This window comes from Sebastes umbrosus, chromosome 5, assembly GCF_015220745.1.
Source record: "Sebastes umbrosus isolate fSebUmb1 chromosome 5, fSebUmb1.pri, whole genome shotgun sequence".
NCBI lineage: Eukaryota > Metazoa > Chordata > Actinopteri > Perciformes > Sebastidae > Sebastes > Sebastes umbrosus.
In genome coordinates, this window is record NC_051273.1 from 30714138 (window position 1) to 30738541 (window position 24404).

Genomic DNA, 24404 nt, shown 5'->3' on the forward strand with positions numbered 1-24404 from the left:
ATGGTGCGGTTGCAGATTGCAACCAACTGAGTACCCCTCCGCTCACTCCTCCCTTTCCATTTTCATAAAGTGAAAACCGTGGAAATGCTGTTCGCCTCGCTCAGAGGACATCCTTACCATTATAACACAGAATATAAATTAAGAATAAAATAGCAACAGAAGTCAGATGGCATCTGGTGGTACCACGTTTTTTTTCACTCTCATTTTACCACAGTTTCACAAGAGGGTCGGAGAACTACGGTGGCCTTCAGGTAACATAAAAACGCAAAAGGCTCTCGCTAGAGCCAGTGTTTGGTTCATGCGTTCTGGGCTACTGTAGAAACATGTTTCTTTAAGTACGATTTTGTATGCAGGCGTTTTATTGTAATGGAGTATTTACATAGTGTGGTATTGCTACTGAATCTGATTCCTTCTTCCACTACTGCTTTTGGATATATATACACTTACAACATAACACCCAGATGGCTTGAATAATGAAATATCATCTAGTGTTTTTTCTGTAATTTCTTCCTGTAAATGTACATTTCCCAGCGTTTAATGAACAGCTCTTTGCCTGTGGCTGGATACCACCACGGTTAAATGAGAAAAACATGCTTTCTTAGTGATTTGGAATTCATTTGAGATCCTTTAGATCAAATACTAAAGCAGCAATCACAAAGCAAATCTGGACTATATAAAAAAAATATCTTCAAATCAAATTCATGTGGCTGACTCAGAAAGCAGCAGTGGAGCTGAAGCAGGACCCGTGGGAGAGGCCCTGAACATGGCAGCTTTTCTTGACAAGCACAGCGGGGCCTGGGGAGGTTTTGGGCAGACAGGAGGAGAGCTTGCAGCAGTCTGCGGAGGCCTCCGGGGGAAGCCGACTGGATAAATACTTCACTTAGAACCTCTTGCTCTCTAAGAGGTCACCAAGGAAATATGGGATGGAAAGAGAAAATGGAGAGGCTTTATCTCGCTCTCATAGGATTGCTGCTTGTTTGTACACTAGACTGCCCCATAAATAAATACTGCGCTATCTGCCGTACGACTGAAATGATAGTCAATCTTGTTCATTCCTGCTTTTTTTCTTTCAATCAAAGAACAAACTAACGTCACTGTATCTTGTGTTCTATCGGGATATATTGACATGTATAATAAACCTTGAGCTACAACCACAAAAACACATATTGTACCTTTAAATTTAATCAGAGAAAAGTACATTTAAAATTGAATAAAACTTGATCCTAAGCTCATCTACTGGAGCTGGGACGTACACAAGACCATCCTCTACACACCTTGTTACACAAACTGTGTTGTTGTAGTCCAGCGAATTAAATATAAATGGAAATGTGATATCAGTGACCTGAGATACATGTATGCCTCTGAACACTGCCGACCGCTCCCCACATGCCTAGACAGCACACACACGGCCATACAGTATCTTCACCTGACCTGAAGATTACTCAGGATATTCATTCATCGAAATGGATACTTTAGTCGGGGCTTCCAAATAAATGTACTACCTACTCTAAGATAAATTGCAGGTGTAAAGCAGCAGACTGTGGGTCACATTTCACACCGGAACATTTTATCTCCTGACACAATGATACAGGTAGCAGCAATATACATTAATAGCCTCACCGTATGCCATTAGCCACTGTTGCATGTCATTAAATTGTCAAACCAAACCAAATCTAAGAGAAAACATTTGCCATCAGTCTGTATACTCGTACTCAGTAACTGAATTTTCTTTTCATTCGTATGTATATGTATGTATATGTGGTAGGATGTAGCGCCTCGCTCGACATAGCTGTGTACTGTATGCGAGTCAAGGTACCTTTTTTTGAGGCAGCGTTCGATGCTGTTTGTGATGGTCGTCCTTCTCTCTGAGATGAACTCATAGAAGATCAGTGTGGCCATTGCCGTCTTGAGCCATATCCAGTGCCTCTTGTCTGCTCTTAGCACTGAGGAAACAGGTACACAAACATTCATTACTGCTATTAGACAGATCATTATATCCCTCCTTCAGTATCAACCTGACTGGAGAGTGATGCTAGGAATAAACTGTGCTCATATAGCCAGTATTCAAACATGCTGGTTTAATAGCAAAACCCTTCTTTCTTATATGTCCTTGGTGAGATAGGTGCTAAACGGCAACTACAAGTTCACAGTTACTGACTTTATGGAGAGAAGCTTTCACACCAGAATGGAATTCAACCTGAAACACTCTGAAACGATCTGTTTATATATAACTGTATCGTCTGTACTATTTTATATGTAAGATATTTATACATATTTTTATTCATATGGTCATTTACAGGACCATCAATATTGAAGTGTTGCTATAGGGGGTATAGCTCAGTGGTAGAGCATTTGACTGCAGATCAAGAGGTCCCCAGTTCAACTCTGGGTGCCCCCTACCTTTGAAAACATGCAACATGTACCATACCTGTGCAGCTACATCTAAAGTCCTTGAATTGTTGAATCTGTTGTATGTACATTTTAAAGTCATCACCAATGTGAACAGGTAGACTGTGGAGACTAACTGGGATGTTCCTGCATTTTTGCCTTAATATTTAATATAAATGGGAACAAACCAAATAAACATATAAGTGAATGCACTCTCTTATTTTATGTATTAGAGTTATTTTAAAACATTTTATCCATTTGGCCATTTACCAGATAATCAATAATCAATTTAGAATAGGTGTTATGTGGTTCATTAAGTGGCCATCCATGAAAACAAATTACTGTAGGGGGTATAGCTCAGTGGTAGAGCATTTGACTGCAGATCAAGAGGTCCCCAGTTCAACTCTGGGTGCCCCCTCTATACAACATGCAGCAGGTACCACACCTGTGTAACTACATTTAAAGTTGTTTGAGTGTTAAACCTGCTGTACGAACTTTATAAAGTCATCAACTACTGAATGTGAACAGGTAGAATGTGGAGACTAACTGGGATGTTTCTGCATTACTATTAAATTGTTCAAGGTTTTAATGAAGTTGAGCTGCCAATCTTCCGTGCTCATACAGCCAGTATTCAAACATGCTGGTTTAATAACAAAACTCTTGAGTTTACATATAAATGTACCATCTGTGCTATTTTCTTTGTAAGATATTCACATCTTTTTTATTCAAAACATTAATTACCAGTCCATCAATAAGACACTGTAGGCACCTGTTATAGGGGGTATAGCTCAGTGGTAGAGCATTTGACTGCAGATCAAGAGGTCCCCAGTTCAACTCTGGGTGTCCCCTATATAGAACATGCAGCAGGTTGTACAACAACTTTGCAGCTACGTTTCAAGTCTTTGGAGCGCTGAACTTTTCTAAAGTCATCAGCTACTGTATGTGAACAAGTAAAATGGGGAGACTAACAGGGATGTTTCTCTATTACAGATTAAATTACTACAGCCAGTATTCAAACATGCTGGTTTAATAGCAAAACTCTTCTTCCCTATATGTCCTTGGTGAGATAGGTGCTAAACGGCAACACTGCAGCAATTACAAGTTCACAGTTACTGACTTTATATTTGTCAAAGGAGAGAAGCCTGAAAGCCAGAGGGGAATTCAATCTGACACATGAGTTTATATATAAATGTATTCTCTGTGTTATTTTACTAGACCATCAATAACCAACAGTTGCTCTGTGGGGGTATAGCTCAGTAGTAGAGCATTTGACTGCAGATCAAGAGGTCCCCAGTTCAACTCTGGGTGCCCCCTCTATAAAACATGCAGCAGGTACCACACCTGTGTAGCTACATTTAAAGTTGATGGAGTGTTAAACCTGCTGTGTTTTTTTGAAAACATGCAAGATGAGTGAAACCAATACACATCTATGTTTGAAAATCTGTATCTTTGGAGTGGCATAGATATTAACTGTTTACTCATCGTGAATTTTTGCCTTCATATTTCATGTGAATGAGAACAAACTAGACTAGACATATAAGGACGTGAATTCTCTTACGGTATTTTACGTGTTAGTCATAAACATTTTCATCCATATATAAGTAGAATTTGTTATAGGGGGTATAGCTCAGTGGTAGAGCATTTGACTGCAGATCAAGAGGTCCCCAGTTCAACTCTGGGTGCCCCCTCTATACAACCTGCGGGTTGTACAACAACTTTGCAGCTACGTTTCAAGTCTTTGGAGCGCTGTACCTTTCTAAAGTCATCAGCTACTGTATGTGAACAGGTAAAATGGGAAGACTAACAGGGATGTATTTCCATTACAGATTAAATTACTACAGCCGGTATTCAACATGCTGGTTTAATAGCAAAACTCCTCTTTCCTATAGGTGCAAAACGGCAGCAATTACAAGTTCAAACTTACAGACTTTACATTTGTCAAAGGAGAGAAGCCTGAAAGCCAGAATGGAATTCAATCTGACATGAGTTTATATATAAATGTATTCTATGTGCTATTTTACTAGACCATCAATAATTGATAATTGCTGTGTGGGGGTATAGCTCAGTGGTAGAGCATTTGACTGCAGATCAAGAGGTCCCCAGTTCAACTCTGGGTGCCCCCTCTATAGAACATGCAGGATCTGCAAAACCAATACATCTATGTTTACAAACCTGTATTGTCAGAGTGGCATAGATAGTTGTTTACTAGTCCTGAATTATTGCCTTCATATCTTATGTGTCACTCTCATAGTTTTTTATGTGTTAGTTATAAACATTTTTATCCATATTATTATTTTTTAGACCATCAATAATCAGTAGTTACTATGTGGGGGTATAGCTCAGTGGTAGAGCATTTGACTGCAGATCAAGAGGTCCCCAGTTCAACTCTGGGTGCCCCCTCTATGAAAACATGCAGGATGAGTGAAACCAATACACATCTATATTTGAAAATCTGTATCTTTGGAGTGGCATAGATAGTTATTGACTTTTTACTCATCCTGAATTTTGCCTTCATATTTCATGTGAAGGAGAACAAACCAGACTAAACATATAAGGATATGAACTCTCTTACGGTATTTTACGTGTTAGTCATTAACATTTTCATCCATATATAAGTAATAGTATTTAAAGGGGGTATAGCTCAGTGGTAGAGCATTTGACTGCAGATCAAGAGGTCCCCAGTTCAACTCTGGGTGCCCCCTCTATACAACCTGCAGGTTGAACAACAACTTTGCAGCTACGTTTCAAGTCTTTGGAGCACTGAACCTTTCCAAAGTCATCATCTACTGTATGTGAACAGGTAAAATGGGGAGACTAACAGGGATATTTCTCCATTACAAATTAAAATACTACAGCCAGTATTCGAACATGCTGGCTTAATAGCAAAACTCTTCTTTCCTATATGTCCTTGGTGAGATAGGTGCTAAACGGCAACACTGCAGCAATTACAAGCTCACAGTTACTGACTTTATATTTGTCAAAGGAGAGAAGCCTGAAAGCCAGAGGGTAATTCAATCTGACACATGAGTTTATATATAAATGTATTCTCTGTGTTATTTTACTAGACCATCAATAACCAACAGTTGCTCTGTGGGGGTATAGCTCAGTGGTAGAGCATTTGACTGCAGATCAAGAGGTCCCCAGTTCAACTCTGGGTGCCCCCTACCTCTGAAAACCTGCAAGATGACTGAAACCAATATGCATCTATGTTTAAAAATCTGTATCTTTGGAGTGGCATAGATAGTTATTGACTGTTTACTCATTCAGAATTTTTGCCTTCATACTTCATGTGAAGGAGAACAAACCAGACTAAACATATAAGGATGTGAACTCTCTTACGGTATTTTACGTGCTAGTCATTAACATTTTCATCCATATATAAGTGATAGTTGTTAAAGGGGGTATAGCTCAGTGGTAGAGCATTTGACTGCAGATCAAGAGGTCCCCAGTTCAACTCTGCGTGCCCCCTCTATACAACCTGCAGGTTGTACAACAACTTTGCAGCTACGTTTCAAGTCTTTGGAGCGCTGTACCTTTCTAAAGTCATCAGCTACTATGTGAACAGGTAAAATGGGGAGACTAACAGGGATGTTTCTCTATTACAAATTAAATTACTACAGCCAGTATTCAAACATGCTGGTTTAATAGCAAAACTTTTCTTCCCTATATGTCCTTGGTGAGATAGGGTGCTAAACGGCAACAGTGCAGCAATTACAAGTTCACAGTTACTGACTTTATATTTGTCAAAGGAGAGAAGCCTGAAAGCCAGAGGGGAATTCAATCTGACACATGAGTTCATATATAAATGTATTCTCTGTGTTATTTTACTAGACCATCAATAACCAACTGTTGCTATGTGAGGGTATAGCTCAGTGGTAGAGCATTTGACTGCAGATCAAGAGGTCCCCAGTTCAGCTCTGGGTGCCCCCTCTATAGAACATGCAGGATTTGCAAAACCAATACACCTATGTTTGAAAACCTGTATTGTCGGAGTGGTATGGATAGTTATTCAGTGTTTACTAGTCCTGAATTACTGCCTTCATATCTTATGTGTCACTCTCACGGTATTTTATGTGTGAGTTATAAACATTTTTATCCATATTGTAATTTTTTAGACCATCAATAACTGGTAGTTGCTATGTGGGGGTATAGCTCAGTGGTAGAGCATTTGACTGCAGATCAAGAGGTCCCCAGTTCAACTCTGGGTGCCCCCTCTATAAAACATGCAGCAGGTACCTCACCTGTGTAGCTACATTTAAAGTTGTTTGAGTGTTAAACCTGCTGTATGAACTTTTTAAAGTCATCAACTACTGAATGTGAACAGGTAGAATGTGGAGACTAACTGGGATGTTTCTGCATTACTATTAAATTGTTCAAGGTTTCAATGAAGTTGAGCTGCCAATCCTCCGTGCTCATACAGCCAGTATTCAAACATGCTGGTTTAATAGCAAAACTCTTAAGTTTACAAATAAATGTACCATCTGTGCTATTTTCTTTGTAAGATATTCATATCTTTTTTATTCAAGAGATTAATTACCATTCTATCAATTAGACACTGTAAGCACCTGTTATAGGGGGTATAGCTCAGTGGTAGAGCATTTGACTGCAGATCAAGAGGTCCCCAGTTCAACTCTGGGTGCCCCCTCTATACAACCTGCAGGTTGTACCACAACTTTGCTACAGTATGTTCCAAGTCTTGGAAGTACTAAACTAAGTCATCACCTACTGTAGGTGAACATTTAAAATGGGGAGACTAACAGGGATGTTTCTCCAGTACAATAAAATTACTACAGCCAGTATTCAAACATGTTGGTTTAAAGGGACTATTTGTAACTTTGTAAGCGTATAAATGTAGCGGGTCGATGGGGGGATCTGGATATTGCTAATGTTAATTTTCTGCTGAGCTGCTGGCTGGCTGTTTGAATTGGTTTGAATGACAGCACAATTACAAGGTGACTGGTAGCTTGAGCGGGCGGTGTTTCTGTGTGGTTTTAGAGCGTTTTTTTTAATATAACGTTAGTTTTCGGACTATAAAAAGGGGAGGGGTCTGATACCGCCTTCTGAAAATGTGGGGAGGACATGTCCCCCGTGTCCCCCCGTGAATTACACCCTTGGTTATTTCACATACTTCCATGCACCAATCAGAATTTAGCGACATATGAATCAGAATCTGATGACAGCTGGTGGGTTGTTCGGTCACTGCCAATCAAATCATTCAAAAACAATTTTGCTCATAATTCCTCTGCTTTCAATTTAGTATATTTTGAATGCAGGACTTTTATTCATAATGGAGTATATTTACATCGTGGTATGTCTACTTCTACTTAAGTATAAAATCTGAACACTTCTTTCACTACTGTCTATGTATCCAAATGGTGTTGAATCCGCAGATTCACAGATACAGCCCTCCAGACAAACAGTGCCCTCCTGAGTTAGAAAGTAGTCACTGCTTTTACTCACTCATCTGGGCATTTGGATTCTGTGTAGTACAAAATATAAATCAGCAAATCAAGGAGACAAATACCTTTACTAATATGGAGCATTGATTTTTTTCATTAAGCTGAATTAATTTTCACTTTTTTAAGGGCTTGTTTTCAGTATTTTGTACAAACGACTATAAAAGCAGCAGGAGTTCCATTCCTATGAAAATGATTCACTTTAGGTCGCAACGGTCATTTACTGTAGATGTACATCAAAATTGAGGGTCCTATTGACACACAGTTGCTTTCAAAGTGATGAATTATAATAATGGAAATTAATTTGAGCATGAACGTTAATTCTTAAAACATGATTTAAAAAAAATAAATAAATAAACTCAAGGCCCACTTACTAGCTTAGTAAGTTCAATGAGCAAAAATGTAATTAAAAATAATTTGTATTTCTATTTCCTATTACAAAATCATTAATTTGATTTGCTGTATTAGACGACCTGCTGTATTTCAGCAATCGAAAGTATAAGAAGACATCACAATACCATAGACGCATCCTGCTCCTAGATGTTATTTACTTTTCTATTACCTGCACCCAGGATCCACTGTCAAAACAAAACCTCATCAGCCAGCAATTAAGAATGACAAAATCAGGGACAAACATGGAGTGAGCCACGGTGTGTCCTGTGTTTGCTTTGTGGCTTTTGTCTGAGGCTTTCATCACACAGCAATACAGAGAGTAAACCTGAGCGGCAGATGTCGGCTAAATCCGACCGTTCAAACACGCTTCTCTCCCTATTCATCTAAAATCAGGACTTGAGCTGTTTCTTTACTGAAGCTGTCTAGTCGGAGCAGGAAGTCAGTGATTGTACTTCTATTATATTACACACACACGTGAACGCTGGGGGGGAAAAGATGATCCGGGCCTTTGAAGTCCTTTGTGCTTTACAGAGAGGAGCAATATGCTGTCATTAAGCAATCATGGAGAGGCATTCCTAATCCGTGTGCTTTTCTGTACAACAGGCTCTTCCATTTAATTAGGGAGAAACGTCAGCATGCATCCCAGGTGGATTTATTTGTCTATTATATACTGTCAAATCACAATGAGGCTCAGACCAGTGCTGCTCATGTTAATAGAGGCTAAACAAATGTTTCCTCGGTCATAAAATCAAATTTAGAGGAACACAACTGTTGTTTTACCGCAGTAACTACAAATCATACAGCGCATTATTGTTAACCTTTTCCCAGATCTTACCGTTTGAATGTACAATAAGATGCCAGTCTATTAGGTAGCCTACATCTGTGCAGATATATATTTCACAATAACGAAAGCAGACCTGATGTTCACGTAGGGCTGGGCGATATGGCCAAAATCTTCTATCCCAACATAGCATGTTTTCTGGTATTTCAATAAATAAATAGTCTATATGAAATAACAATATGGTAAAGCCTATTTTTGTATACTACTGTATGAATTAAACACTTGACAAATCAAAAGTACTAGTAGAGTATTTTCTCATTTACATAAGAATTAAATAAGTGCAAAATGAACGGTTGCCTTTCTGCGTGGAGTTTGGATGTTCTCCCCAGAATACACACTTGTCATAGGGGGTATAGCTCAGTGGTAGAGCATTTGACTGCAGATCAAGAGGTCCCCAGTTCAACTCTGGGTGCCCCCTACCTTTGAAAACAGGCAGCAGGTACCACGCCTGTGCAGCTACATTTTAAAGTCTCCGAAGTGTTAAACCTGTTGTATGAACTACTGTATGTGAACAGGTAGAACGTGGAGACAAACTGGGGTGTTCCTTTAAGAAAGTTAAGCTGGGTTACCAACAAGATGGCAACAGATGATCCGCTGTGGCGGACCCCTAATGGGAGCAGCTGAAAGACGAACAACAGTACTGACTATGTTTACATGCATGCACACACAAATACAGACTCATCAGATTAAGACAATAGTTTGAATTAACTAAACTGAGTCATTCCCATAAGCAGACTCCGTATCGATTTTCTGAGAAATCTGAGTTAATATGTGCTTGTTATTATCAATTCAGACAACATAATTGTGTATTATGATATCGCTATATATAATTTCATCATGATACGATTCCATTCAAAGACAATAAATCATCATATTGAATTATCGCCCAGCCCAATTTTCCTTTTTCATTCATTCCATTGTGATGAAAGACACAAGTCTGCACAATTTGATTTAAATATCCCAGTAAATTGAATGGAAACCAATAGCTGCTGGAAATGTCGTGAAAACACAATTCAACAATCAATAGCACCTACTAGGTCTATCGTCAAAACAATATAAACATTTCTATCGTAAATATTTTTCTATATTGTTTCTATCGTGATATAGGCTAGGCCTATGTTTATTCATTTTTTCTCCATAATTCCACTTAAAACTGTGTTATGTTCATTTTGCACTCAAGTTCATATATAAATGAGAAAATACTCATGAGTGCTTTTCATTTGTTAAGTATTTAATTCATACAGGAGTACACAAAAATAGGCTTTACCATGTGCTTATTTCATATAGGCTATTTATTTATTGAATTACCAGAAAACATGCTATATCATGATATATATTGTTATCTAGATATGAAATGACCGATATCGTGATTGAAGATTTTGGCCATATTGCCCAGTCCTAACATCTACGCAATGCTTTGAAGAATGGTTAGCAGTAATGCATTTGTGCTAAAACATTATTTTAAAAAAAGTTAGTATTTTCCTTGAAAGGCAAAGACAAACTTATTGTAGGGTAAGATAGCTGCATACCATGTTAAAGAAGAATTGCTATTTTGATCACAGACTGTTTAGTGGCATGTCCCCACCTACAGCGCAGGAAATTAGGCAAATAGTTCAAAGAGTGAATGTGTAAGTGGGTAGCAGAGCATGCTAGATAAGCACAAACACGTTCAGAGGGCTTTCAGTGTATTACAAAGCTATTCACAGAGCGGTCTCTGATGTTATATGTTTAGGCTCCTTCCATAGCGTGACCATCTCTTGCACTATTTATTTTACAGAACTGAAAGTATTACTCAACTGGATCCTTCCAGACACTTCCATGTTTTCTGTGACCACACAGACGTGCTCTGGTTTAATCCTATTACACGTCAAGCACAAAGGGAGATAAGAGGTTTACATTGGGGTTCCTCACAGACTGAATCTCTCTCTCTCGCTCTCCCTCGAGACACCAGGAGAGCTATACACATTTGGTTATTTTGATACTGGTGCTGACACTGGATCTTCTGGCTGCCACAGCGTCTATTGTGGAGCGTTGAATAAAGACATATTGATAATAGGATTGCCTGCGAGGGTTGAGAGGAGACGCTGCTGATGATGAATGAAGATCAGGTGAATGACATAATCCAGAGATGGGTAAGTCAACAGTATTGTATCGCTGTAATACAATTTAGCTGAGGCAATCATACTTCATTATCACCTATTATAATCAAACCGTGGAGTGTGACCTTCAAGCGAGGGGAAATTTTGTGTGGACATTTAAGATATCGATCAAATAACAAACCCACTTTGACACATTAGTTGCTGGCAGTCTGCATTGTATGTCATGCCATCCTCCGTATTCACTATCAAAATAAAAAAAGATGTCATGACTATAACCTACTTAATTAAATATGTGTTTTTTATAGTTTATACTGAGGCTTTAAGCTGACATCTGATGATAACTGCCTCCATCTTGTATTTAGCAAAATACTCCAGAAGACCATCTGAAGCCAGAGGACTACCAACAGTTCAAGAACTTGGGATCTGCCTGTCTCGCCGACGGTGACGGTGAACAACTACTGAAATTCCTTCAGGATGAGAAAAACCAGGTATTTCTCCTCCGCCACCAACACAACTGACAGATTTGCTCGATCCTGGCTATCCTTACACATATGAAGTGACAGTGACAGTGTTAATCTGTCACACAGCCCTAAAAGCACAGACACGGTCACACTGCAGCCTCCTGAGCAACAACAGCTACTGAAACGAACAGCAGCAGCAGCCACTTCCCTTCTACAGCACAAAGCTATGCTAAACATTAACATGCAGCCGCCACTCTGTGCCTGCTGGCCTCTTGACCTGGAGGTGTGGAGGAGGAAACAAGCAGATATTCAGTCAGATTTCTCGCTCCACTGATAACCCTCCTCAATACAGCACTCTTCTAAGTGCCCTTGGTTGTCCCATCTCTCCACGCTTCACGCAGTCGTGTGTAGCGTTACTTTTAGAAGCGTGCGTCATTTCGTACTCCTTCCTCTTTCCTCAAGGGGTTCAAATGATTGATTATCAGAATGGATAAAAAAATCCCTGGCTTTGAACATGGACATAGAGAATAAAAGTTGGTCATAGAGGCAGATACTTTAGAAAGCCAGAGCGTCTAATAAAAACTATATGTCCATGATATCTGTGGCTCTAACTTTTCTTTCCATTGGAGCCTCTTAAAATGTAGAGATTAAACTAGACAGTGTTCAGTTGGTACATTTCTAATTGATAAATGCCAAAATCGGGCTTTCAAAGTTAACGCAATAATAACGCATTAACACAAATTTGTTTTAATGCCACTAATTTCTTATACACATTGATGCAACTTGTGATTTTAAGTTATAGCGGTATCAGTATTAAAGCTAGAGTGAAGGCCTCATATTAAACTAGAAAACCTAAAGAATCCATTGATACCCCCCATGTCATACTAGCGTGTCACAAAGGAGGTTAAATAACGCTCCAAACTTTGGCATTTTAGCGAGGAAAAACTGGCATGGCCATTTTCAAAGGGGCCCCTTGACCTCTGACCTCAAGATATGTGAATGAAAATGGGTTCTCTGGGTACCCACGAGTCTCCCCTTTACAGACATGCCCACTTTATGATAATCACATGCAGTTTGGGGCAAGTCATAGTCAAGTCAGCACACTGACACACTGACAGCTGTTGTTGCCTGTTGGGCTGCAGTTTGCCATGTTATGATTTGAGCATATTTTTTATGCTAAATGCAGAACCTGTGAGGGTTTCTGGACAATAAATGTCATTGTTTTGTGTTGTTAATTGATTTCCAATAATAAATATATACATACATTTGCATAAAGCAAGATTATTTGCCCACTCCCATGTTGATAAGAATATTAAATACTTGACTAATCTCCCTTTAAGATACATTTTGAACAGATAAAAAAATTGGATTAATTTGCAATTAATCGCCATTAACTATGGACAATCATGTGAATAATCACCATTACATATTTTAATTGATTGACAGCCCTACTTCTTATTAATTACTTGTGTAACCTATAGTTTTTCGAATATGAATAATTAAGTTTCCAATAATAAATGTGTGATGAATGAATATTTACTTTGGTTTAAATTGAGTTTTTCTGTTAACGGCATTTGTATTTTCCTTCGTACCAAATTACATAATTCCTTCCAGACAACTTTTTGGAAATTATTGGAAAATTAAAGTGTTACCCATGATTACGTACATAGGTAATAATGATTGTTTTCTTTTGCACTTAGGGCATTGTGAAGTCTATGGGTTGTGTTCTCATGGCACCTCTTGTAAAAGAAGTAGTTAAAAAAGAGAAGAGCCTTGACCACTGCCAGGCTGCCATCACACATCTGACCAGGGTAGGTACGAACAATTCATCTATACAACGAGACATGCTTCCTATACACTAGGTTTAATGTCTGTTCTGTTGTCTAGACTTGCAGCCCAGATGAACTCCTGCATTGCTTGCTTGAACTCATTGAAGACATTGATCCTGGGGACATTTCTGAGACCGTCTTAGTCCTCGTTCCACACCTTCAAACAGGTAACACGACTCTTGATGCGATGCTATTACCTACTCACACATCCTCAACCCGCAGAGAAATAAAGCACCGCAGTAACACTGTCTATGACAACTGTAACTCTTGCATAATGTATGAAAAGAGTTTGATAAGCCTGTATAATGCTTTATGGTGTCCTAATAATAGGCATTATGCCAATAATAATAATAATTGATAAGGCCAAATATTACATTGGCTCATAGTGTCCATGATGTGTAAAGTAGGGGTTCTCAAACGTTTTGGGGCCAGGGACCCCGTCATAATCATAACACCAATTAAACATAATGCTTACTACCATTTGTATTCTTAGATGCCATTGGAATTATTTGTATTCCAAAACTTTTCAACCTAAATACTTCAGACCCGTTTGATAGTGTTAAACAGAAACATTTCAATGTGAATCATGTTAATGCCACTTTGTTTTTCCCTTCCGGGTGCTTTGTAATCAGCTGTCGCTTTAGATTGACCGGCTTCATGGCTTCGGTCACTAGCACCTGAAGACACATGCTGCATTTTGGTCACCCATCGCTGTTCTCAATAAAGCCAAACTCGATATAACGGTTGCCATATTTTCTCAATTTAGCTAGTTTGGGCTTAACGTTGCTTGACGATGTGGACTCACTCAACTATTTCTCCATGCTCAACAGCTAGCTAGCTAATAAGCCAAGCTAATGTTGGTGGGAGTAATGGACACAATATTCTTGTTTGATTTCTGTGAATGGTCCCAATTCGTAGATATGTACTTTTAAATGATACAGCACAATTTTATAATGTATTGCAAATTATTTTGCGGACCTCCTGGCAGAGTGCCACGACCCCCACTTTGAGAACCCCTTAGGACATTCAGTAGGCAAAAAGTATCACACTTTTATTTCCTGAAGACAAAGAGACATGATGCATTATATGAAGGCCTATAGCAGCTCTTATAATACATAATGCAAGTGCTTTAACCCTTAATACTAATATTCCCTTTACAAAAACGATTCATTCCTTGATATTACTGTTTAACGTGTGCCACCTTTGTGCAAAATATGCGCAACAAATCAGTCTGGGAACATTAGTAATCATGCAGCTCAATGGATGCGTGGTAGTTGTAGTTCTCAGTTGCCAGTTTATCAGGTAGAGGAAATGTGTTTCTATTACCCTCGATGATATAAATGGGGTGGACAGAATAATAGAGACACCTGTCAGTATAATGCAATAAAATTGAATCAACACCTTGACATTATAACCTTCATGGAGAAAGGACTTATTGCAGGACTGTTGTATTAGACTGCATTAGTTTGGACTTAGTTTGTAGCTAATAAACTGGTAATTGAGTGAAAGTCTTACTACCTTTAGATGTATTCATGGATGGTTTACTGGTAATCAAGCTGTTTCAAAACATGGAGTTTGGGGGCGCCTGGCTAGCTCAGTTGGTAGAGCGGGCGCCCATGTAACAAGGCTCAGTCCTGACCGCGGCGGCCCAGGTTCGAATACGGCCTGTGGCCCTTTCCGCATCCACTCCCTCTCTCTCTCCCCCCTTTCCAAGACTCTATCCACTGTCCTGTCAATAAAAATGGAAAATGCCCCCAAAAAAATAACTTTAAAAAAAAAACAAAAAAAAAAAAACATGGAGTTTGGCTCCCCCTGCTGTACATTAATGCTAACAACAACCTCATGTCTTGAACAGTGCTGCTTCAGCTGGATGACAGAAAGGCAGCCTGTGTGGGCTTGGCTCTGACCGCCCTGCAGAAGCAGCTGTCCCGGCTGCCTGTGCCTTACACCCGGCAACAGGAGGAGGCTGATGAGCACGGTCTGTGTCGCTGCTACAGCGCCTTGGCTGTGTTCATGAAGCCGTTCATAGAGGAGGTGAAGAGGAGAAATGGGAACTACGCTTCCATTTCTGAGGATGACGAGCTGAGGACTGAGCTTCTCAAGTTGTAGGTTTTTTGTCTCTATGTTTGTCTGGGAAGTTATTCAATTATTATTTCAGATTTTTCACTTAGTAGTAATAGTTTTTTCTATGTACTTTATCAGTATTCATGTATGTGTCAATCTCTGTTCAATTTTACATTTTAGTGCAGTTTTTTTTTCAGTTTTTCTTCTAGCTGTAGGAAAGCTAAAACAAAACCTGGATATCACTTTTCATTTTAGGATGAGGTTGAAATAAGAATCGTGGAGTAGAAGCACTAATGACAAAACAATTGTAATAGGCTTGGTTATGATTATCTGCAGCTGCATGAGGAGCTTGAGGGAGCCCTTGCTCGAGGCTCATCTGAACCGAAACAGAAAATCCTCAATGTGGCTCTTTGCAACAGAGATAATGGTAAGAGTGAGTTTTTCTTACTTTTCTATCAATGGAAAAGCAGTCGAAAAATGGATGGTGTTTCAATCTTTACTTTAACAATGTCACTGTGCATCACTAGGTCACGCTACCTGCAATCCAAGAGTCTCTGCCAGAGCTCCTGTTCTTCAGCCCTCTGAGGAAAAGCACCCAGACAGACATCAGTCAGTCCAAGGAGTCGAGAGCTTGTCTGGCTTATCTGCTGTTTGTCCAGCTCATCACCATCGACAGCTTCCCGGCAGTATTCAGGTGAAATACTGAAAAACAATAAATGTGGTCAGACTGAAACACAGCGGAGACGGAGCTCATTTTTTACTGCCCTGTGACAAATAATTTACATTATACTTTTTCCTGCTGTTCCAGTCCTGTATTTGTTCTTCAGTGCAACATGGAATACATCAATCAACTACTCAGTAGGTATGCTGTCAGTACAATATGAACTGAATAGAAGTTCTCCTTGTAAAATGATTGATTTCTTGGTGTAATCTGTAATCTTGTTTCTTTGACAGCAAAAAGGAATCACACTTGCTCAAAGGACTGGTAAGGCCACATCAATGTACAGAGCAAGTCTTGGAGATGTGATAAGACAAAAGTATGAAAGCAGAAAGCTAAGGTAACTTTTCTTGGGCATAATTATGTATTTTCACTCAGGCGCTGTATGCAAAAAGCTTGGAGAGTGTGCAGGACAACAGCCTCCCAGTGAGTCTACTGGAATTGAAGAGCTTCTACAGTGTACCACAGGTGAGACGAGCATGCCATCAGCATCGGTTTTAAAAGCTGCTTTAAGAATTTTACAGTCATATATCACAAAATGAGCAGTTTATCTGCGGAGGTCTGGCAGGGAGACTTCTGACTTAAACTGGTTGATCATATTTAAACCATAGATCGGTTGTGGGATTAGATATGTAGGTACAGTGTGTAGGATTTGGCGGCATCTAGTGGTGTGATTGCAGATTGCAACTGAGCACTCCACCGCTCACTCCTCCCTTTCCGAGACTGCGGTCACATGAGCCGACGAGTGCAAATCCGTGGTAATGCTGTTCTCCTCGCTCAGAGGCCATCCTTTCCATAATAACTCTACTTTAGGAGCAACGGAAGTCAGATGGCGGCTGGTGGTACCACAGTTTTGCACTCTGCAGCTCCGTGAGGAGGACCCGCTCCCAATGTAGATATGAAGGGCTCATTCTAAGCTAACAAAAACACAACGATTCTTAGTTTCACGTGATTATTACACGACTCGATTCTCATTGGTCAATCACAGCATTCTACGGTCTGTTATTTCTTTATAGCAGACTGTTGCTATGGGCGCAGTTCTGATGTCGGACTCTGGCGGACCGTTTTTTTCAAATTATTGATTTCTTAAGTAAGTAGTAGTGTTGCGCCCCTTCAGGGCGATGCAAGACAGGGCGATGTGGCACCACTCCTCTCCGCATCAGGGTGCCGCATTGCCCTGTCAGGGTTTATTTAACAATGACCAGCTCGCTGTATATTATCCCTTACATGAAAACGGTTATCAATACTATATTCCATTTCTGCTAATAGGTCCCCCGAAATGCTACACACTGGACCTTTAACATTTTAAAAAATATAATATTTATAATAAAATGTAAAGCAATAAATTTCTACTACAACAAAAATTGTTCTAAAATATCAGTTAGCACTGTGGGCCAGCCGGCATGCTGATCTACAGATGTAGCTGATTCAAATTAATCAACTATATTAGTATTTTTGACCAATCAGTGACCTGTGGTTTGCTGAAATTCACAGAACCTGCGACAAGTTCTTACTGACTGCCCGATGCAGCATTTGGTGAGTATACAAATATGCTTTATGAGAGGAATGTATTCTACATCTGTACTATTGTGAAACACACCAATCTGTTGTTCTTTTCTGTGTGATCATTGCTTCCCCAGAGAGAATCGGGACTTCAGGTTTTACAGCTCTTCATCAAAAAATTAGATGCTGAAGCAAAGCACAAGTTCTTCAGGTGAGAGAATCATCAGAGAAGGAAGAAAATACCAAACCAAACGTTCATGTGTGTCGATGGCACTTGGTCCACTGTCAAATGTGTTTAATATCTACCATATATTTATGTTTGTAGGTTATCTAATAATACTGAATACTCACATTTTTGGTAGATTTTCATATCGTATCTTGAAAACATTCTTCCGAGTTTAAACTACAGCTGTTGCTTTCCACTCGATTGCGCCCTAATCCAGACTTTTTCCTACTTTTAACAATACATCACAGTTAATGTGCTCCAGAGTTAAACTGTTGCACATAATACAGAGATTTAACTATATTTCAATTTATGTTCTATTTTTCTTTGCTGTATTCTTACATCTTATCTTATACTGGTCTGAAGTCTATTAACAAAAGTCCTATTTTCTGTTGCAGGTGCATGTTAAAAACCAGCAACCACGCGGGAGTAGAGAGTTACATAGTAAAGAACATCAGGAAGCAAGTGGAATTTTCTATGGAGGTGAGATAAAAGAAGACTTACTTATGTCATGTTACCATGTTTTATAAGAATTTAGAAGATCCTGCCTCTGTATTTGACCTTAGTCTTGATTACTTAGGTGGTGTTTGATCTGGTGATTTTATTTGAAGTTGTTTAATCTGTGTTAATTCTCCTCCAGCCGGGTAATGCCAATAAATGGTTCCTGGGGGAGGAGTTTCTCTCGTTGTTGGGACTGGTGTTCTGTTTTCCACAAGGCGCCGAGACAGATTTGCTCAACAGCATGGACAGGTGAGTGGTTGGTGGTTTAACCAATGGTTTAACATACAGACAGGCCTGCTCCTTTTTTTTACTTTTAAGTCTACAATAGCGATAATCCGTTAACTACAGATAACATAGATTTACTATTGTGAAAACATGCCACAACTTTTTGCCAGACTGGAGGTGATGCAGTCTGGCTATCTGAGACACAGACACCCAAATCAGAAGTTTTTCAAAACCTACACATAGGGGTCTTTATTTGGTCAAGTCACAAACGTATACGGGTATATAAGAGATACAAGCTCTACATATATATCTCCAGTATGTATTGGCCTACGTGAAAAAAAAAAAGGAAAACATAATCTACAACTAAAATTAAGCTAAAGCTCCATCTCAATGACCCATAGCTCCAAACTGCAATTTATTCAATACAAAATTCTACAGAGTTCACCTGACACAATGGGACTCAAAACAATTGCTAAAATAACAATATTACTAAACTAGAAAGACAGAAATAACCTCTCAACATCCCAATGGCACCTTATACTATCCAAGTAAATTTCAACAGACAGACAAATAGCAATTAAAAAACAACCAAATAGATTAATTTCACTTCAGATGTTAGGCCCCATTCATTAATATTACTCACCTACCCGTTTAACATAAATCATTGTACATACAAACACACACGGACACATCCTCCTCCTCACCCCAGTAAAAACCTCCCCTACTGCCAGTGACAGTCCCCAGCACCACATACCTCAACAAACAGTTCTCAAGCCCTGTCAGGTCCCTTTTTACTACAATAGCTGACACTTCTAAATATCAAAATACTCTTTTATTTATTTATTTATTCTTAATTACTTCCTTATTATTACCACCTAATTATTTAATTATTTTTTCAAAAACATTTACTATTATTTTCTTTTTTTATTTATTTAAGGTTTTATTACTACAATTATTATGTCTATTTCATCCTTTTTTTTGGTTAAGTTGTTTGTTTTGTTTAATTGGTTTGTTATGTATCATGTCAAGTAACTGCTGTTTTGTTTTTGCATTAGTAAAACATAGATAGATAGATAGATAGATAGACAGATAGATAATTAATTAATGTACAGATGTAAAAATATGTGTGACCCAATCAACTTCAGATGTAATTAAGTTACAGACCTCTGTGGCTACTTGCAAATCAATCTCAACCTCGTCGCAATTCGGCTTTCCAACATAGATTTAAAGTCAAAAGGTCTGTACTTGTGAGAACTGAGACACTTGATCCAGACTGAACCTTTAAGCGACGCCCTGTCTTTGTTTATCCAGGATAATGGAGAGTCTGAATCTTCTACGCTACCTCCTCATCAGAGACAAAGACCTGAGGAGCACTGTAAGTCTAAGTCAATACTTTCACTGCCATCCTGGTTAATGCACACAGCTGATGCTCTACTCCTCCTATCTTCAGACCTATGTGTGGGAAGAGCTGTGCAGGATCAAAGACCAATACCTCAAAATGCTGCGTGTGTGTATCAGCATATCAAGAGGACATTATTCCGCTGAACTGAAGGCGCTCAAGCAGGATCAAAAGCTAAAAGCAAAAGGTAGGCATTAACTGCTAATGACATTGAAATAACCTTGAACAGATGGCGGTACCGTGAACTCTGTTTCTATTTTCCTCCCCAGAAGCCAGAGAGGCCGCCAGATCCACCAGATTAGTCAAAAGAATAACAGTGAAACGTGAGAAAGTGTCCAATATGTCCCCAGAGGAGCAGCATCAGGTACAGGCACTTTCTTTCCTATTCATTATCATTTTGATTTTAGCCTCTGTGGGACCAGCAAGCTGACTAGTCTCATGTGTCACAGGTGTTGCAGAGCGCTTTGGTGACATTTGACCTGATGGAGAGTCTTATATTCCGCATCGAAGAGATCACAGAGGAGAAGCTGAAGATCCAAACCTAACTAAACCCAAACTAAATTGAGGGGTTATTTTTATTAACACTGTTTTATTTTACTTGCTCTGTTTGACCAATACAAAAAACATGCATTGAATATTTTTTTTCTAAACAAAAGCTATTGTAAAAAAAATGTAAAAAAACAATAGAACAAACTGTGCTAATATATTGAAATACATCTTTTAAATTTGCTTTTGTACATTCACCAAGTAAGGCTTGTTCTGGTTAGCATCAAATAAAACAACACAAGTGTTAAGTGTGTGGAAAAAAAATGCTGGATCGTATGCTGAGCTTTATAGAACGTCTCTTAGCATCTCCCACACAGGACTGCTTTCAATGATGTGAGCCCGAGCCAGAGACATCCGGTCGCGGATGCTGTCTACATGGGGCTTACTGGTGGCCTGCAGACAAATGAGCCTTGGCTAACTTCAGATTATCACAAGGGAACAACAGCATGTCTAATTTATCATCCAGAATTACCAAATAACTCTTGTGCACTGCCTCTATCTTTACCTTGGCAATGGTCAACATCCCTTTGACGATCTCTGCGTTGTTTCGCACAGGCAGGATCCTGAGGTTGCTGCCAAAGAATCTGAAAGAGAGAAAGACAAATAATATAAATCTTAGGGGGTCCGCAAAATAATTGGCTATAAATGATAAAATTGTGCTGTATCATTAAAAAGTGCATATCTACAGATGGGGACCATTTGCACCAATAAAACAAAACATATTGTGTCCATTACTCCCACTCACGTTAGCTTTGGGCCAATACAAATTATATAATGGTGACAAACATCAATAAGTTCATTATTTTTAAATCGAAGCCCCTTACTGAAAGTTAGCTTTAGACTGTTTAAATATCTGGATTTATTATTAGGACTATGTCAGTCTTGCTACTGTTCATTTCCTGAAAGCTTTTAAGATCAATTACTTGAAATGTAGTTCAGAAATGCTGCCAAGATGAGTCCAAATGCAATGTGAATAAAATCACCCACTGTTTAAAAAAGTATATAGGTGGTATTAATATTCAATAAAATTGCAAATGTCCCCGCTGTAGGACTAATAAATAATTATCTAAGTTTATCATAACATGATTCAAATTGAAATGTGTTTCTGTGTGTCACTATGAAACAGGTCTGAAGTATTTGGGGTGAAAAGTTTTAGAATACACACGTTAAGCATCTGAGAGTACAAATGGTAGTAAGCATAATGCTTAATTGGTGTTATGATTATGAGGGGGTCCTTGGAAAGTTTTATCCCCTTTAAGGGCTCCCTGGCCCCAAAACGTTTGAGAACCCCCGGTCTATGTAACCAGAATCCTGGTTAGATTAGTGTCAGTCAAGCAAATCAAGGGGCGAACACCCTGGTTTAACAACTAAAGACATAACAGCCATTTATCTACCTGTGTTGAATCACCGACAAGATTTCCAATTCCTTTTTCCCATTGAAGGGGGCAAATAATAGTAGAAAGCTGTTACGGTGCACTTGCACAAAAGTCTTAATCCTCTCAATGAGTCCAGATTCCTCAAAAGGCTCCAGGAGGTCTTGAGGGTCAACCAACAGAAATGCAGTACCTATAGGAAAGTAAATAACACAAGTTAAAACTTTCATACATATTCACCTAAACACAAAATCACATTACTTGTATACTGTGAGTCTTTGGCCACAACATTCATTTTACAGATTATAAAGAATATGTGTGGTCTGGATAAGGATCCAATAGCAGTGTATCACAGTAACTACTGTGTTAGTGCAAAGTTAATGTTGTATACTGGGTTTAAAAATGTAAGGCAAGTGTGTTGGAGAGGGTTCTATGGGGTTGGTGGTATATTAAATATAATGGGGTTATCTAACAGCAGAAAGTACAGCAGGTTTACCTGACAGAGGGAAAATAAAGGCTCCTGACTCAACGCTGTCTGAAGATCTGATCCGGTGCTGCTGAGCACTGAGCATCCTGTTAGTGTCGTGGTTCTGGTACAACAAATAGAGATAATTAAATAAACATAGCTACGGAGCGGGAGCCCAAGGGAAGAGATGGTCATTACCCGTCTGAAAATAGGACATACAGGATTAAACCAAACACTCCAGAGAATAGGCAAGCACCCAACTGGACTATGCACGCACTGTAATAAACCGTAAACTGTCAAGCATGTTCTTATAGACTGTAACATGTATGACAAAGAAAGAAGGGAATTGCTATCAGGAGTAGATGATGGAAATATTACAATCTGCTAGGAAAGACATCTAAGAAAGTACACAATCTTCTAATTAATTACTTAAGGGCAACAGGAATAATGGAGAGAATTTAATTATTATTATTATTGTTATTATTATTTTTTATTATTTATTTATTTTATTATTATACTTTTTTTTATACGTTTTTTTTCTTCCTGCCAATCTACTGCTCCACTCCAGTAGTCCAGTAGGTGGCGGTAATGTTTGCCAATAAACACCAAAGAAGAAGAAATAAACATAGCTTGTAAATTTGGTTAAAAGACACACAGAGTTGAAAATGAGTAATATTCCAGCAACTGTTATTAACCTTAACACACATTTTAGGTTTTGTTTTGGTGGTATTGCGTTAAGCTAGATAACAATTAGCTAAATTAGACAGCTAGCTAAGTCAGCAAACCCATATTTATTTATTTAACGTTACCAGACAACTGAAACCAATTAAAGAGTTAAACCATAACTTACCTGGAGTGATGTGCTGACTATAATTGTTGTTTTCCACTGAGGGGTCGTTTCTTTGTATGTTGCCATTACTTACTGCCGGCTGAAAGGTAAATTATTATTAGCGCAGTTCTTATAAAGAAACCTGAAAAATAGTTATTTTGGTGCATTCACTCTAGTGATGTGTCGTCACGAACGAGTCGGCTCTTTGAGCTGGCTCTTTTAAGTGAACGATAAGAGCCGGCTCCCATCCGAGAGGAGAGACTTTTTTTTTTTTATATATAAATTCAAGGCAGAATGATAGGACAACCTTCTACGCATCACGGGCACTCCATGCATTGACTGTGACTAAATGTTGTGTTAATGACGTCCGTACAACCAGTCAGGTGATGACAGACAAGGATCATACCATCAAGCAGGGAGGGGCGGAGGTGCGCGACGTGCTGACAGTCTACAGGTACAGAGCAGGAGGGAGAGGAGGAGAGAAAGAGAGAGAGGAGTGCGGTGCGCAAATAGCAGACAAGATGAGTGACAGTCGGAAACAAAGCAGCATGTAAAATTATGGTATTCTGGAAATTATAAGGTTTAGTATAATTATATTGAATAATGTAAGTGATATATGTGCACACATACTAATCATAGGTCAAAACTGCGCTAAATTTGGCTGAATTATAAAATGCAGAAGTGGTAAAAACGAAGAGCCGTTTGGGAGCCGAAAGAGCCGGCTCTTCTTTGGTGAGCTGAGCCAAATGATCTGGCTCACTAAAAAGAGACGGAATTCCCATCACTAATTCGCTCGAAACAGCAGCCTCCGTGCTCTGGACCTTGAACGCAGCACGGAGGTCAGCGTTGTCATGGTAACAGTTAGCCACGGGAGGGCGCTGCGGTGTTATCTATCTAACAACACTTTATGGCTTCTCTAACGTTTTCGTGGATAGAAATAACAAAACCAATGGTAAAAGCCTGGAATGGACCTTATATTTGTTGTATTTCTTTGATTAATATAGTTGTTTAGTTGTGGACAGAAGTGTACGAGTTATGCTAATTTACAGCAGCTTTGTTTTTTGTATGATGAAATATCTGACCTTTTACA

At 39.0% G+C, this 24404-nt stretch overlaps 2 protein-coding genes and 14 non-coding genes across 18 annotated transcripts; 15 read left to right on the forward strand and 1 right to left on the reverse strand.

Annotated features, from left to right (window-relative positions):
- Positions 1-1829: 1829 nt before the first annotated feature.
- LOC119487804 (uncharacterized protein C1orf146 homolog) lies at positions 1830-23636 on the reverse strand. 3 transcript variants are annotated; one of them, XR_005206795.1, is made up of 6 exons: positions 23336-23636; positions 22516-22609; positions 22041-22212; positions 21152-21230; positions 16069-16233; positions 1830-1943 (listed from the first exon to the last, which is right to left on the reverse strand). XR_005206795.1 is itself a non-coding variant. In XM_037768821.1 (5 exons), the coding sequence occupies exons 1-5, from the start codon at positions 23399-23401 to the stop codon at positions 16222-16224; spliced, it is 423 nt and encodes a 140-aa protein (XP_037624749.1). In that variant the 5' UTR covers positions 23402-23636; the 3' UTR covers positions 16014-16221. The 3 variants fall into 3 exon arrangements, 2 of the variants coding, with proteins under 2 accessions (XP_037624749.1, XP_037624748.1); XM_037768821.1 differs by lacking the exon at positions 1830-1943 and having other exon boundaries at positions 16014-16233; XM_037768820.1 differs by lacking the exons at positions 1830-1943; positions 16069-16233 and adding an exon at positions 20775-21039 and having other exon boundaries at positions 23336-23634.
- trnac-gca lies at positions 2327-2398 on the forward strand. Its single transcript has one exon. It is a non-coding gene; the product is annotated as a tRNA-Cys (tRNA).
- trnac-gca lies at positions 2735-2806 on the forward strand. Its single transcript has one exon. It is a non-coding gene; the product is annotated as a tRNA-Cys (tRNA).
- On the forward strand, positions 3166-3237 carry trnac-gca. The gene has a single exon. It is a non-coding gene; the product is annotated as a tRNA-Cys (tRNA).
- trnac-gca lies at positions 3631-3702 on the forward strand. The gene has a single exon. It is a non-coding gene; the product is annotated as a tRNA-Cys (tRNA).
- Positions 4005-4076, forward strand: trnac-gca. The gene has a single exon. It is a non-coding gene; the product is annotated as a tRNA-Cys (tRNA).
- trnac-gca lies at positions 4440-4511 on the forward strand. Its single transcript has one exon. It is a non-coding gene; the product is annotated as a tRNA-Cys (tRNA).
- On the forward strand, positions 4717-4788 carry trnac-gca. Its single transcript has one exon. It is a non-coding gene; the product is annotated as a tRNA-Cys (tRNA).
- Positions 5019-5090, forward strand: trnac-gca. Its single transcript has one exon. It is a non-coding gene; the product is annotated as a tRNA-Cys (tRNA).
- trnac-gca lies at positions 5481-5552 on the forward strand. The gene has a single exon. It is a non-coding gene; the product is annotated as a tRNA-Cys (tRNA).
- On the forward strand, positions 5786-5857 carry trnac-gca. The gene has a single exon. It is a non-coding gene; the product is annotated as a tRNA-Cys (tRNA).
- Positions 6247-6318, forward strand: trnac-gca. Its single transcript has one exon. It is a non-coding gene; the product is annotated as a tRNA-Cys (tRNA).
- Positions 6531-6602, forward strand: trnac-gca. Its single transcript has one exon. It is a non-coding gene; the product is annotated as a tRNA-Cys (tRNA).
- Positions 6962-7033, forward strand: trnac-gca. Its single transcript has one exon. It is a non-coding gene; the product is annotated as a tRNA-Cys (tRNA).
- Positions 9425-9496, forward strand: trnac-gca. The gene has a single exon. It is a non-coding gene; the product is annotated as a tRNA-Cys (tRNA).
- Positions 10917-20910, forward strand: LOC119487803 (glomulin-like). The gene is made up of 18 exons (XM_037768819.1): positions 10917-11210; positions 11540-11665; positions 13339-13449; positions 13526-13634; positions 15323-15572; positions 15868-15958; positions 16059-16225; positions 16340-16393; positions 16486-16516; positions 16628-16717; positions 17744-17785; positions 17890-17963; positions 18374-18458; positions 18616-18725; positions 20013-20076; positions 20152-20287; positions 20370-20464; positions 20550-20910. Exons 1-18 carry the CDS (start codon positions 11169-11171, stop codon positions 20643-20645), a joined length of 1773 nt encoding a protein of 590 aa, XP_037624747.1. The 5' UTR covers positions 10917-11168; the 3' UTR covers positions 20646-20910.
- Positions 23637-24404: the final 768 nt, after the last annotated feature.